The 12,866-nt window shown below is 45.6% G+C and overlaps 1 protein-coding gene across 1 annotated transcript; it reads left to right on the forward strand.

Moving 5' to 3' along the window:
- Window positions 1-8,062: 8,062 nt before the first annotated feature.
- LOC142573998 (uncharacterized) lies at window positions 8,063-9,943 on the forward strand. The gene is made up of 2 exons (XM_075683200.1): window positions 8,063-8,074; window positions 9,547-9,943. Exons 1-2 carry the CDS (start codon window positions 8,063-8,065, stop codon window positions 9,850-9,852), a joined length of 318 nt encoding a protein of 105 aa, XP_075539315.1. The 3' UTR covers window positions 9,853-9,943.
- Window positions 9,944-12,866: the final 2,923 nt, after the last annotated feature.

A 12,866-nucleotide genomic window follows, 5' to 3' on the forward strand; every position in this document is an offset into this window, starting at 1 on the left:
TTACTCTCATGTCCAATTTTCGTCACATATTGTAGTGTACTTGCCGCACCAAGTCTCAGTCGACGTAGGAGTGTCTCCTGGTATCGTCTCGCCGAATCTTAGCGGGGAGCGGGAATTTGAAACTTGTGTCTAGCCTATGCTGGCGGTCGTGGTAAGGATTGGTATATGCGCCATTTTCTTCCAATGCTGTCTTCACCGAACGTGAAAGAAGGGCAGCAATATCAGTTAGTGAAAAAGTGATTCGTGTGAAGATGCCGTTAGTGTATGCCACTTCCGCTTCAGAGTCAGCTTGTTCATTGCCTTCTATTCCGCAATGACTTGGTATTCAATGCGGTGTGACTCTTGGGAGAAGATTTTAATATAAATATGGCCGAAGGAAGAGACAGGTTACTTGGTCTTAGCAACACAATTGAATTTTGAGAAAACCAGAGACAATATTGGAACGCAAACACGACGGAAATAAGAGACACCACAACGTTGGGCGTCTCCGTCGTGGTTGCGCCTCATTCTTTTTCGCTGGTTTTCTCAAGTGTCAGTATGGATCAACTGCCCCAGCAAGTAGCACCTCTACAATTGAATCGAATGGCTTTACACACGTGATAGTATCCCCGACCCGAATTACGAGTTCCAGCCAGACTACTGCAGACACATCATGAATGAAGACACTACTGTCGAATGTGCTAGTACATTGTCGTCGGACCATAGTGACCACTGCCCAATTCTTGTGTCGGTTAAAGAAACACCTTCCACTTGTACTAGACAGGGCCTCTACCTATCAGTTGTTTAATAATGCAAATCTTATCAAATTTATAGAAATAAGAAATAACACCGATTGGTTTGAAATTTACACTCATAGTAGTGCCGACGAAGCGTACAATTCCTCCATAGGAAAATTGCGTCAAATATATGATGCATGTTTTCCGTGTATCACAAAGCACCAACCTGAAAAAAATAAACAGCATGGATTGTTATCCATACTACCACCCGATATCGATTCCGCTAGTTTTTCTAAACGTCTAGAAATATATTGCTAAGCTCTTGAAAACTTTCTTCGCTTAAAATCGGCTGATTATAGATTCTGAATTTCTTTTTAAAAAAGGCTGATCTGCGAAATATCCGTCACTTGGACAAAAATTATTTATTTTGCGTAACGTTGAATAGAAACTTCTAACACTGGACATTTTTGTTGATATTAGTGAACATTTCGATTGCAATAATCATCATATTCTTTTAGAAGAACTATACACATACGGCATAACAGGCAGTTCGCTTAAACTCTTAATGTGATACCTTAAAAAAACCGCAGCAATCTGTATGCGCCTATGATTTTAGCTACAATTTCCAATGTATGATATGCGAAGTACCACAGGGCAGCATCTTGGATCCGTTTCTTTTCAACGTGCATATAAATAACCTTGTCAATGTCTTCGATAAAACAAAATTTATAATATTTGCCGATTACACTACCTTATTCTTATTTAGGAAACTTATCCAATGAACTACTAGTTGAAGCAAACGACATTTTAAGAAGCCTCCAAAATTGGTCACACGTAACTAGCTCAACTTTTAATTTTAATAAAAACAGAGGCAGTTATTTTCCGTTCAATTAATCGCAATATTACAATATCGACACCACTGCTCATTGTAGACTATGCCATTGAAATCGTAAGAAAATATAAATGTAATGGCGGAATATTTGACAAGCATCTTTATTCGGCTGATCATTTGCGATATCCTTCTCAAAACTTGTTAAAAGCTCTAGGATCCCTTTCACGATGTCGTGATGTTGTTTCCGATAAAAGTTAAAGAAAATTGCATGTAATCAGTTAGTTCATTGCCAAATAAATTAGTGCCATCTTGTGTGCGGAACAGTGGCTCGCGTGTACCTAAACCAACTGTTTCTTCCGGAAAAAAAAAAGAAAAAAAAAAGCTGTGTGCATAGTGCCTGGCTCTGATTACATAGTTCGAAACAGACGACTGTTTATATCTCCCATGTATCAGTGACATAATTTTATCATATATTTCATGCGACAACTTGAACCTACATCAGGTTAAGTTCGTGGTACAACTTTCATCGGTGACGCTAACACGCACTAATACAAAAATCAGACGTAAAAGGAAATGAGAGCTACCTCGACTTCGTACAACGTAGGTATCCCAAACGTTGCCTATCTGGGTTCTTAGCTCAGCTAACACAAACAAATCGTTCACAGAAACTGTGACTCTAAACAAAAAGGCTATCTGGCAACTATTTTTCGAACATGTGGTGTGCTAAAGCACCATGTTACTTAAGTGCTATTACCGCCGAGACGTTGTGGTGCGGCCACTGCTGCGCGGCGTGATAGGCGCCTGTTCGCATTAAGTAAACGAAGAACTTAACGGACTTGGCGCGGTCGTGTCCCAACCAACGAGCGACTGGAGCGACCCGCATCTGAGCGACAAATGCGTGCTATATACACATTATCTCCTTATCACTTGCTCCACATCGAAAAGTTTGGAGGGTGACATTCGAACACGCCCGCAGCCCCCGCAAAGCCGCAGCCTCTCCTGGGTACACTACGACTGGGGCACTATTGCGAGAACGCATGGGCGCAAGTTTTCGGAAGCGGTGAGCCTTGACGAAGGACGTATGCCAATTAAACATTGCACGTTCACTGAGAGCAATCGCTTATTAGTGCCCGCTTGCCAACTGGACGCAAACAGTTTTTACTTTTCCATGTGAAGCCTGCGGTCAGTAATAGTTGATATGTTGTCCTTCATCGCCGTAAAACAAAGAAAGAACAGAAAGGAAACTCTAATGTCCGAGGGAGCGTTCTCTGAGATTGCTTCACATATCGGGCTTCCAAAAGAGAGATAAAAAAAAAGAAGAGACAACGTATGCGTTTTCACAAAAACAACACTAATAAAATTGAAATGCGTAGAACTACTCTGCATGACCAGCAGCGGTTGCTAGAAAAAAGAAAGAAAAAGACGAAGAAAAAAAAACAAGCCTCCAGAATGCCGTTTGTCTCAAGCAACTGGTCAAACGGTCAACGAATTGAAATTGAGGTGAGGAATGAAATTTGAAACTCGCGCTTCCCACACCAAGCACGGAGAAATACATGTTTCATGGTCAAATTCGTGTCCTAACGCTCACAAACTTGGACCAATGGCAACCTCTGAAGGTCGTCCAGTCTCATGCGCTAAAGAATGGTTGGGGAAGAAAGTGCTGCCTCGAGGCAACAGAAGTTATGTGGCTCCTTCGGCTTTGATTTCCTTAAACTGCTGCATGCGTGGGCCGTATTTTGTAACGGTCCACTTTGTCTTCTAGTTTATTTTACTTATCATACATTGCGGCGAGTGGCCGATACCCGAAATAAGGGCAGCTCGACGGCGTTCGAGCCCATGACGAAGGGCGAAACGAATGTGAAGTGAAATGGTAAATAATTTTTAAAAATTCCGATCGGCTATTCGACGCAAGACACAATGCAAGCAGATTAATGGAATAGTAAATGGAGGGGTACAGAATACGAGACCTCGTTCTAACCTATATATTCTTGAGTCAACAGTAGAGATAGACTGAGAGACAGATAAACGGGATGAGGAAAGCAGGGAGGTTAACCCGAAAAGATTCCGGTTTGCGACCCTGCACTGTGTTAAAGTTAAGGCGTAATAAAAGAGGGAAACAGTAGTCGATAGTAGTCGATAGATAGGCACGTAAACTAAACAAAGGAGGTTGGGAACGTCCGTAAGAATATAGTAAGTGGATAAAGTTTTGCTCGTTAATTTCCGTAGATCAAATACGGCATACATCCAAGTTATGAATACTGATGCCGAAAACAAATAAAATGCCTAATAACAAATCACTCCTTAAAAGAAAAAAAAACGTCCTATGTGGCCAAACTCAGAATTTAGCTACCAATTTCCCATAGCTTGTGGAAATTGCAGAATAAAATTTAGGCAGTTATCTTTTTCCGTGGTGAGTGGGCATCTTCGACTTTCGGAGTTCTGGCAGCCCGCTGACAGCCAGATGGCAGCCAGCTAGTTCCTGTCCTGATAGGAAGTCACGTGGGCTGCAATCCCTAGACAGCCCTAACCTGCCCGAAGTTTGCAAAATCGAACGCCGGGACAGCTGGCCGAATGTAAACATGCTACCAGCTTGGCAGCGCGCGACGAGACCGTCGCGCGCTCGGCGTAGTCGGCCCATTTATGCGTTGCCAGCTTGAAAATATATAGTTGCATTCAGAGATGCGATCACTTTCGCGCGATTTCGCGCGACTCTGCACTGGACCAGCCTCACCTTGTGCAGCGCAACAGATGGCCTCCGACGCGGCCAGGGACAAGACGCGAAATCGTGCGTAAGTGATTGTATCCTTGAAAGCGATAACTCGAGGATCCCTGCTCGCAGCGATCACGTCGCCCACCGGCGACATTGATGAGTTGGCGTTGTGTCATCACTTCACAAGACATGAAAAAGCAGGATATCGGGGACGTCTTACACGCATAAAATTTCGTACCGACCTGCTTGGGCTTCGGTTTCAGAAAGTTTGTCATGGCTGATGGTGCTTCTCATTTTGACCCTAAGAAGCTGGGGACGCGACTGGCGCGTGAAAATGCACGCTGCCTGTGACCAGCGAAAAGTTACACGAAAAACAACATTGGTAGCGATCATGAGAGCAATAAGCCAATGTACAGTCGACCAAAAAAGTTTACGGACCAAGAGACCTGACAAAAAGCGGAATATATCCGCAACCTCCAAATGCAGCCTGGTATTCCGATTTCCAGCCTTTACTGGTATATGCGAACAACATTATGATGTACCGTTTTACTGGCTACCTTTAAATGCAGCTCGTATATTTAGCATTTTCTGAGACCCAGTGGTCCGCAACTTTTTTGGTCGACTGTACGTGTGTCTAATGTACGTGTGCCTATTACTCAACCAGTGCATTCTTACATCAACGGCCTGCATTTCGGACACATATCGGTTTCGAGCTGCCACCCAAGCATACGAAGGAGAGACGGAGTGAACACGGGCTAGCTGCAACGCCTTCGCTAACTGCAGAAAAAGGAGATATCTCCGCATACATACACGATATATGTGAAAAGGAACACCACCAGAGAAAGACGAACCGAAAATGTACCGAAGTATGTGTGAATGAGCGTCTACAACTTGCGTGGAACACGATGCAGAAACATGCACGCATGAGAGCGCGGCGCGCTGATCACCGCCACGAACAGAAGCCTTGGGAACACACACGCATATACACACAAAACCTTCAAATGTTTCACCACTGCTCGTATGACACCGCTTCGCAATGCGGAACAGTGCGTTAGCACCTAAAAAGATAACGCTAGAAGTTGGGAAATCCGAAGACGACCGTAGACAGTTGGCTGAGCGAGGTAAATTTAAGTCCTCAAGTGTCCGCGTTGCAATCCGTGAAGTCCCCGCAAAGATGGCGGCGAGCGCCCATCGCCTCTTTTAGTCGTCTGCTAGCCAGAGAACTTCGAAAGAGCAGCCAGACCAAAATCGTCCTGGCAGGTTCTGGCAGCCCGCGGGTAGCCAGAAGTGGAAAATCGAAAAAGCCCAGTGAGTGACTGTACAGTGCACAATACTTACAATAATCATAATAGATTATTGTTTCGTTTGCCCTTCTCTGTTAGCGGGAAGTTGATGTCATAACCGAAAAAAATAAATAAGGGCACCGAAAGCGGAGCTGAAGTAATCCGTTCATGACGCCTGCGTAGCCTTTGTAGTCAGTGTATACGAAGTTACGCTAATAGCCTTGAACTTGTAATGAATACTGCTCACGAGTGACGTATTACTGACAGTAATTAAGTACGCCTCGTCTGTTCTTTAAAGCGTATAATGGATGCAATGAGAAAGCGCCGCCGGATAACGGCCTTCTGTCTGAGCTTAACGTGCGTTCAAGTTCTCACCCGTACAGTAAAAGATTTAGAATCCAAGAGCTTAGTTGTGGTATACTTTAGAAAGAGTTTACTACGACTAAGCGTGCAGTGTGCCGCTGGAGCAGGGGCACCATTGCGAGCACCGCGTGCGTGATTTCCAACAAAGCGCTGAGTGCGCTACGAGGTCGATGCAGCGCACATGAAGTTCGTGGGTCTCGGAGGCCACGCTTGCGCACATCGGCGTGCGCAACCATTTTAGTCGCACAAACACCAGCTCATCCATCCAGCGCATCCATTTTCATTACAAAGTTCATCTGTTAGGTATGGTAAACGCAGAAGTGAAGAGCTCCAGAAGAAAGGGAGCGTTTGAATATCGAACCTACTGAATCTCATTAGATAGGAAATACTTCTGAAATACCGGCTTCAACAATCAGACCTAGCACGGTATACATTTCTGCTAATGAAAATAAAAAAGCGAGCACACACACGCACACGCACACGCACACACACACACACACACACACACACACACACACACACACACACACACACACACACACACACACACAAAATGACGGCGTAAGTCCATTCAACTGGGCCGCTTTTGCATAAACACAATGTGTTAGTTCATCAAGGTTCGTGGTCGTCTTACTACGGCCACGTGGAGAAGCCAGAGGTACTGACTTTTTCTGAGGTTGACAGGTCAAAATATTTCTACTGACCTTGTTAATTCACTCACAACTAAATAATCGAAGATATTGAATAACATATATTTTAATTGATGCGTATTTGAAATAATAATATTCGAAAAATAATATTCGCACTCCGCTACTTGAGATTTATTCCGACAGACGCAATTCACACACCTAAAACAGTGTACACAGGCTAAAGCAATGCAATGCAAGAACAGCAGGCAGAATCGCTGAAGTCTGGTAATTTGTGCGTAGCGTGCGTGCGTGCGTGTGTGCGTGTGTGTGCGCGCGTGTGTGTGTGCGTGCGTGTGTGTGTTTATGATTAACATGAATGCTGACACACCCTGCTTTCTTCATTTATTGTTTACATTTACATGCAACCTTCACTTTGCTTTCGATAGCTTAGTGATGCAGTTTGAGACTATCCATTTTCTACCGCTTCACTTTCACACTTTCAGTATAGTATAGCATGAAAACTCGCTGGTACTGGCACCTGGTTTGGCACCTGGTTTGGTTCAGCAGTTTGGTGCACCAAAACTGCTGAACAGGGGGAACAAAATTTCACAGTTGATCGAATGCAGTGCTGGGAAAGTGAGAGGCGAAGTTGACTCACTCTCTTGCGTAGGTCTGCTGTTCGTGCAAGGGTCAACCGTCCCCGTACCTTGCAATGACTGGCAAACCAGACTAGGCATCCCATAACTTGGCATAGAAGCTCGGGTCGGGTTGGACTCGACTATCGGCAGTCGTCGCTCACGCATCTGGCATGAACAAAATGATGAAAGACAATTTTTTCGGCATTTGCGTGGCCTATACAACAATAACTCCGTCTCCCCCCCCCCCCACCTCCCCTCACGCACACAAAAAAAGGGTTGCCCAATTCCCAGTGCCGCCAGAAACCAGTCCAGTCGTAAGTTTGAAACCGAGCCGCGTGTTCTGAGCTAGTCGTGATTGAAGAGCACTTCACTCCCCCCCCCCCCTCTTCGCGTGGTTCGCCGTAGATGGCGTGAAGAAAGGCTTGCATAACCTTCACGCTCCAGCCAGCAAGAATCTGGAAGGGGAGGGAAAACTAAAATAGAGACCCGCACGAGTGCGTGCAAACGCCCCGGGGGCGACCGGAACCCTAAATTACGAGGATAAGGTTACCCCCACTTTCCGAACACCCACCTTGCGCGAACGGCGGTCGGCTTCTTTTTTTTTTTTCTTTTTTTTCGATCACATTTAGCGTGACGTGTACCTCCGTGTGGCCGACTCCACGCGTCGACCTGTGCTGGATACAAAAGAAGTCGCGAAACGTGTTTCTTTCTTTTCTCTCTCTCTCTCTCCGGGACATGTGCAGAATGCAGACCGGCTGGAACGACTTCTTTGCGAGGGAACCCTGGGCCCTGAAGGGAGGCGGTACCGGGGGAGAAAACCGCTGTATAAAAAGGCCTCCGGTGAGTGCTCAAGTCGTGTCACTGCCAGCAGAGCCAGTAGCAAGCCCAACCATGAGGTCCCTGGTAAGACCCGTGACTCCGCCCGCTTCGCTTGCAGCCGCCGACTCGTGTGGAATACGTGCACTTGGAAGATGGCTGACCTTGCTTCCCCCGCACTGGATACTCCCGTCGTACGGCGAACATGCATCCAGTTCGCCGCACGATTTTGGCGCTCAGTTAGCTTATATGCTGCGCGGCGGTTTTCACCTTTTCTTAGTCCTTGTTTAGTCCTGGCTTTCCACTTCCAGTAGCTTGCTGTCTTTTCTGTGCAGAGCATGCTTCCTTAACTCCTGACCTAGCGTTAAGGGAGCTCTCTGAGTCAAAAGCGCCGCGTTGCTCTCAATTTATCTTGTTTCTCTTCCCATTTTCATAGAAAAGTCAATGCAACTTAGAAGCAATATGTAACTCTCCGGTTAAGTTATAACGGGAACCTTTTGCCTGCAGAATTATACTCGCTCGACAGCACCCATAATCTATTCCTTTCCATCAGCGGGAAAGTGTACAAGCTTTCGCATGCCTACTGAGTTGTCTTTATGGAAATGGGCTCTTTAAGCTGGCAGACCGACTACATGCCACGAATAACCCGGGGCGCAATTCACAATGATTTTCGTTCCTGAGTGTTGTTTGCTACTGGGGCGCTCCTTCGCGATTGGCTCGCATATAGTCTGGCTAGCAGCTTTAGCGCAAAACTTTGTAAATACGGGTCCTACACTCGCTCAATTATTAAAACGTGAATCACTACGCATCTAACTAATACTTCTTACGTGTATTCATTCCTTCTAAATTATTTACATGCTAGTACCAGTAACAATTAAGGCTACTGACTGGGGACGCCATTAGCTGTATATTCTGCTTATTTTGAACAAATAACGGTTGTCCTCCGGTTTGGACCGCTTAGTTCTACAGCATGGATCAAAGGCATCACTTTTTGTTTTGTTTATCTGACCATTTATAAGACGATACTAAAATGAGTAAATCAATAACAGGCTCATAACAAAGAAATCAACCGCAGCTACCCTCGCCATTTTCTCTCAAAACTCTACTGGTTATTTGCCTAAATAGTATTTCTGGTAGGCGTTATTTTGGTTCCAAACCAAATAAGCAAACTAGCAGCGACGACTGCCTGTCAGCATGAGTTGACGAGCACCAATTTGAGTACCAGGTTTAAATGAACGCCTCAAAGGGTCCGACAACTTGCATAACGGGCAGAGCTGCACAGACCCACTACAAACTGAATTGAGACATCATACAGGAGACGAACGAACACATGACCTATACAAGCGCTATCAGCGCCACCATGTGTTGCTATATTTACACGCCTTCGTAAGCTCACATCCTGCTGCCTTTGCGTCTTATATAAAACTGCGCAGTCACAGCCTGTCGACTGTCGAATGTTCACGAATGAGCTTTAACTTCAATATCCGCTCAGCGACGTTGCAAAGTAGTCGCTTTACTGAGTGCCACTGCTTTGACATCTTCATCAATGCCTCGTGCAGATCGCCATCGTCTTCTTCGCCCTCGTTGCCACCGCATTTGCCGGATACTTTGGAGGATACGGCGGTTACGGCGGATATGGCGGATTGGGTGGCTACGGTGGATACGGCGGCTACGGAGGCTATGGTGGCTACGGCGGCTATGGCGGCTACGGCGGCTACGGCGGCTACGGCGGCTACGGCGGCTACGGTGGACACGGATACGGCTACCCAGTGGGCCGCGCGTTCGCCTACCACACGCATATCAAGCACGGATACGGCGGATACGGACTCGGTGGATTTGGTTACGGACACGGATACCACGGCTGAAGACACGACGGGATGACGCTAAGTTTCGCTGTTTCTGGGCCAAAAATTTCCTGTTTTAGAATGTTCCTTCGCCGAAAATAAAATCTCAGCGAACCCACATTTTGACTTCCTCTGATTTACTCAGTATCAGGCGTGGCGGACACGGCTTCTGTGCGAACTTAAAAACTGTATTGCAAGAAACACGGCGGCTGCAGACCAGCATTTGCGTACATTCTGTTTCAACATGTCAGCGCAGCGGGTCAACCACCAGTTAGTAATAGAAAGTTCGTTCTTTGACTTTGTACGCCCTCTATCGTGCTGCCGCATGACCTATACAAGAGAGAAGACTTGCTGAATAATTAAACTACATCAACAAAATGATGTCTGCACGGAAAAACCAAAGCGTACAGATCTTAATATATCAGGTCTATTTCTTCAGTGTCACGAATATCCTTCTTCTGCCATTCTTCTGCAAATGACTAGCAGTATGACAGGCTCATTGGTACGTCTTTATGATTTAATGCCCCCCCCCCCCAAAAGAAAAACAAAAAAAAAATTATTGAATGTATTTAACAAAATTGTGGAAGTACTTCTGCCTTTAAGAAATATGTGGAATTCATTGGGGCTCGAAGGGAATCACACTGGGAATCTCTGCCAGCAAGAAGTATTCTAGTAGAGTTATTGAAAATCATTGCCCTTCCGCCTTGCCCATGTTCCTTCTACCACACCGTACATGCAGAAAGAGGGGTGAGGTTAAATACCTATCAATGCCCCGCCGCTTCATGTTGTGTTTCTTTTGTTTTTCCGCTGATAACGTGACGGCTACTATTTACGACGTCCGCGCTAGCGTCTTGCCAAACTCTGCTGTTCTCTCCTGGACTATATACTCCCACATGGACAGGTAACGCAGAACCAACGCTAAAATTTCAGACAGCAATGTCGTAACACACAGTGTAGCGAGCCGAAGATTCAGCTTAAAGTAGAACACGTGGCAGTTCTGAGGCGCCATATTTTACTGCTGATTCAGGAGCGTATGTCCTACTTGATACCGCAAGCAATAACTGCATGGTTCTTCTTTTATTTTTTGTTATTTAGTTTTTTTACATCTATGGAAAGCAATGCGCTTGCAAGGATGAAATGGGTGCAATCGTGTGTTCGTTAGCGGTCGTGGGCTCGATTTGGCGGCTTGGCTGCGTGCATCAAAAAAGCGCTAACGGAGGCGCGCATTCCTCACCCTCTGATAGGACGAGAGATACCCATTTTCGGATATCCCAGGTTGCTGACATTGCGAACGGTTACACAGACGCTGTCCAATGCACTCTAAGAATATTTGCTGGAGATCAGCGCAAAACTTTCACTTGGTGTGAAACATCATACAAGTGTATTCACCTTTGCGTTCAATGTGTATGCAGAACAGATGCGTCGTAATCTTGGGAACACCGTGGGAACCACGGTTGTTGAAGCGTCTTCCGTTGAGCTCGTACATATAGCAAGCGCAACAAGTCTACATGGTGTTCGACAGGCCTATAATTACACAGCATGCCTACAATTACCAACGGTAACACCTGGCCCTGTGTTAATATGTTCCCAAATGTTTGCAAAGTAATCATATAAGTACAAACGCACACCAGAGTAGGCTAATGCAAGTTAAGTATGGCAGTCAACGAAACTCAAGCAATTACGTGTTCTTGCACTACGGATGAGGCGAAATAAATCATACCACTGCAGCCGCTGCAGACCAGAAGTGGAGAAGTGAAATGTTATTGTGTTTTTATATACAGTAGCCTTTGTTTTTATTGGTTTTCTATAGAGCTAACTAGTTTGAAGAGTGATAACACTGCTGAAGATTTATTGCTGTTATTTATATTTATTTTTCTGCAGGACCATCTTTTCTAACGTAATCAGAAATCGTACCGAAAACCGTAAAGTGTCTCGATTGCGCCATCAAGTAGACTGATAGGCGGGTTGCATTCCAAGAAGCCACATGAGAGCAATGAGCGAACCTCAGTGCTCCATGGAACATTGCCTGCTGCGTGCAAGTGAATAATCCTTGGTTCTAGTTTACGACAGCACTGACTTGCGTCTAGTACTCGATTTTTCGCTATGTTAAAAACTGTTGTAGGGCCTCTTAACTCTTTTTTTCCCACGAACGCGTGAGCAGTGAAAACAGCCTTCCACTTTTTAAAACCGTTTTTCAGTATGTTCGAAATGAACACGGCAAGAACAGTTCAGAACATGGATTACCTTTATTTTCACTTGAAACACGGCGACAAGTGCTGTTCATCTCCTGTAGTTGATGCTCGTGTCACGATTTCCTTTACTTTATCGCGGCGCCGTCGTTGAAGTAGCGTATGTGAAATACTCCACAAGTATGGCTGCAGGGCAGACCACCTGTTAAGCATGCAGTGTGCCGAGCGCTGGTAGTGGCATGAGATGCTGGAACCACCTAGAGGAAACAGTGCTACTAGTCGTAAATGTTGCTCCCTGGGCCGGCTTAATGCAAAGATTAATTTTGCTGTATTCTATTCCTTTCTTATCACACACGTACCGTCCGTGGCCGGCCGTCCTCTGGCGCCAACGTGGGCCGAGCGCCGCTCGGTCCGCGGGCGGAGTCAGAAAATGAATAGCACTGGAACAGAATCGTTGCATTACCCCTGCCTTGTATTACTATTTATCCAACATCGCAGTTGGCTGTTTCATATAGACGTTCAAGGTTGTCGGTGGTTACAACGCGCGGGGCATCATCTTGAAGTAGCCAAAAGAAAAATGACGAGGAAGATGCCCGTTTCCTTTCCTTCTCTTTCGTTTTCTTTTTCTTTTATTCTTTTTTTTTTATTTTTACAGCGAGGCACTTAACGCAGAAAAAAGTATCCATTCCTCCCCGTTCCACACCACAACCTGTCTCAAGAAAAGGGATCGACGCGGCAAGTGGGTCCGCCTAGCCTCCGCATTGATTGCTGTTAAAGTGACCGTTGCAGCGGGTTGAAATTTGAAGTTGACTGTAGGAACAATGTGGCTTACGTGCACGCAAGGTT

This window comes from Dermacentor variabilis, chromosome 1, assembly GCF_050947875.1.
Source record: "Dermacentor variabilis isolate Ectoservices chromosome 1, ASM5094787v1, whole genome shotgun sequence".
Taxonomy (NCBI): Eukaryota; Metazoa; Arthropoda; class Arachnida; order Ixodida; family Ixodidae; genus Dermacentor; species Dermacentor variabilis.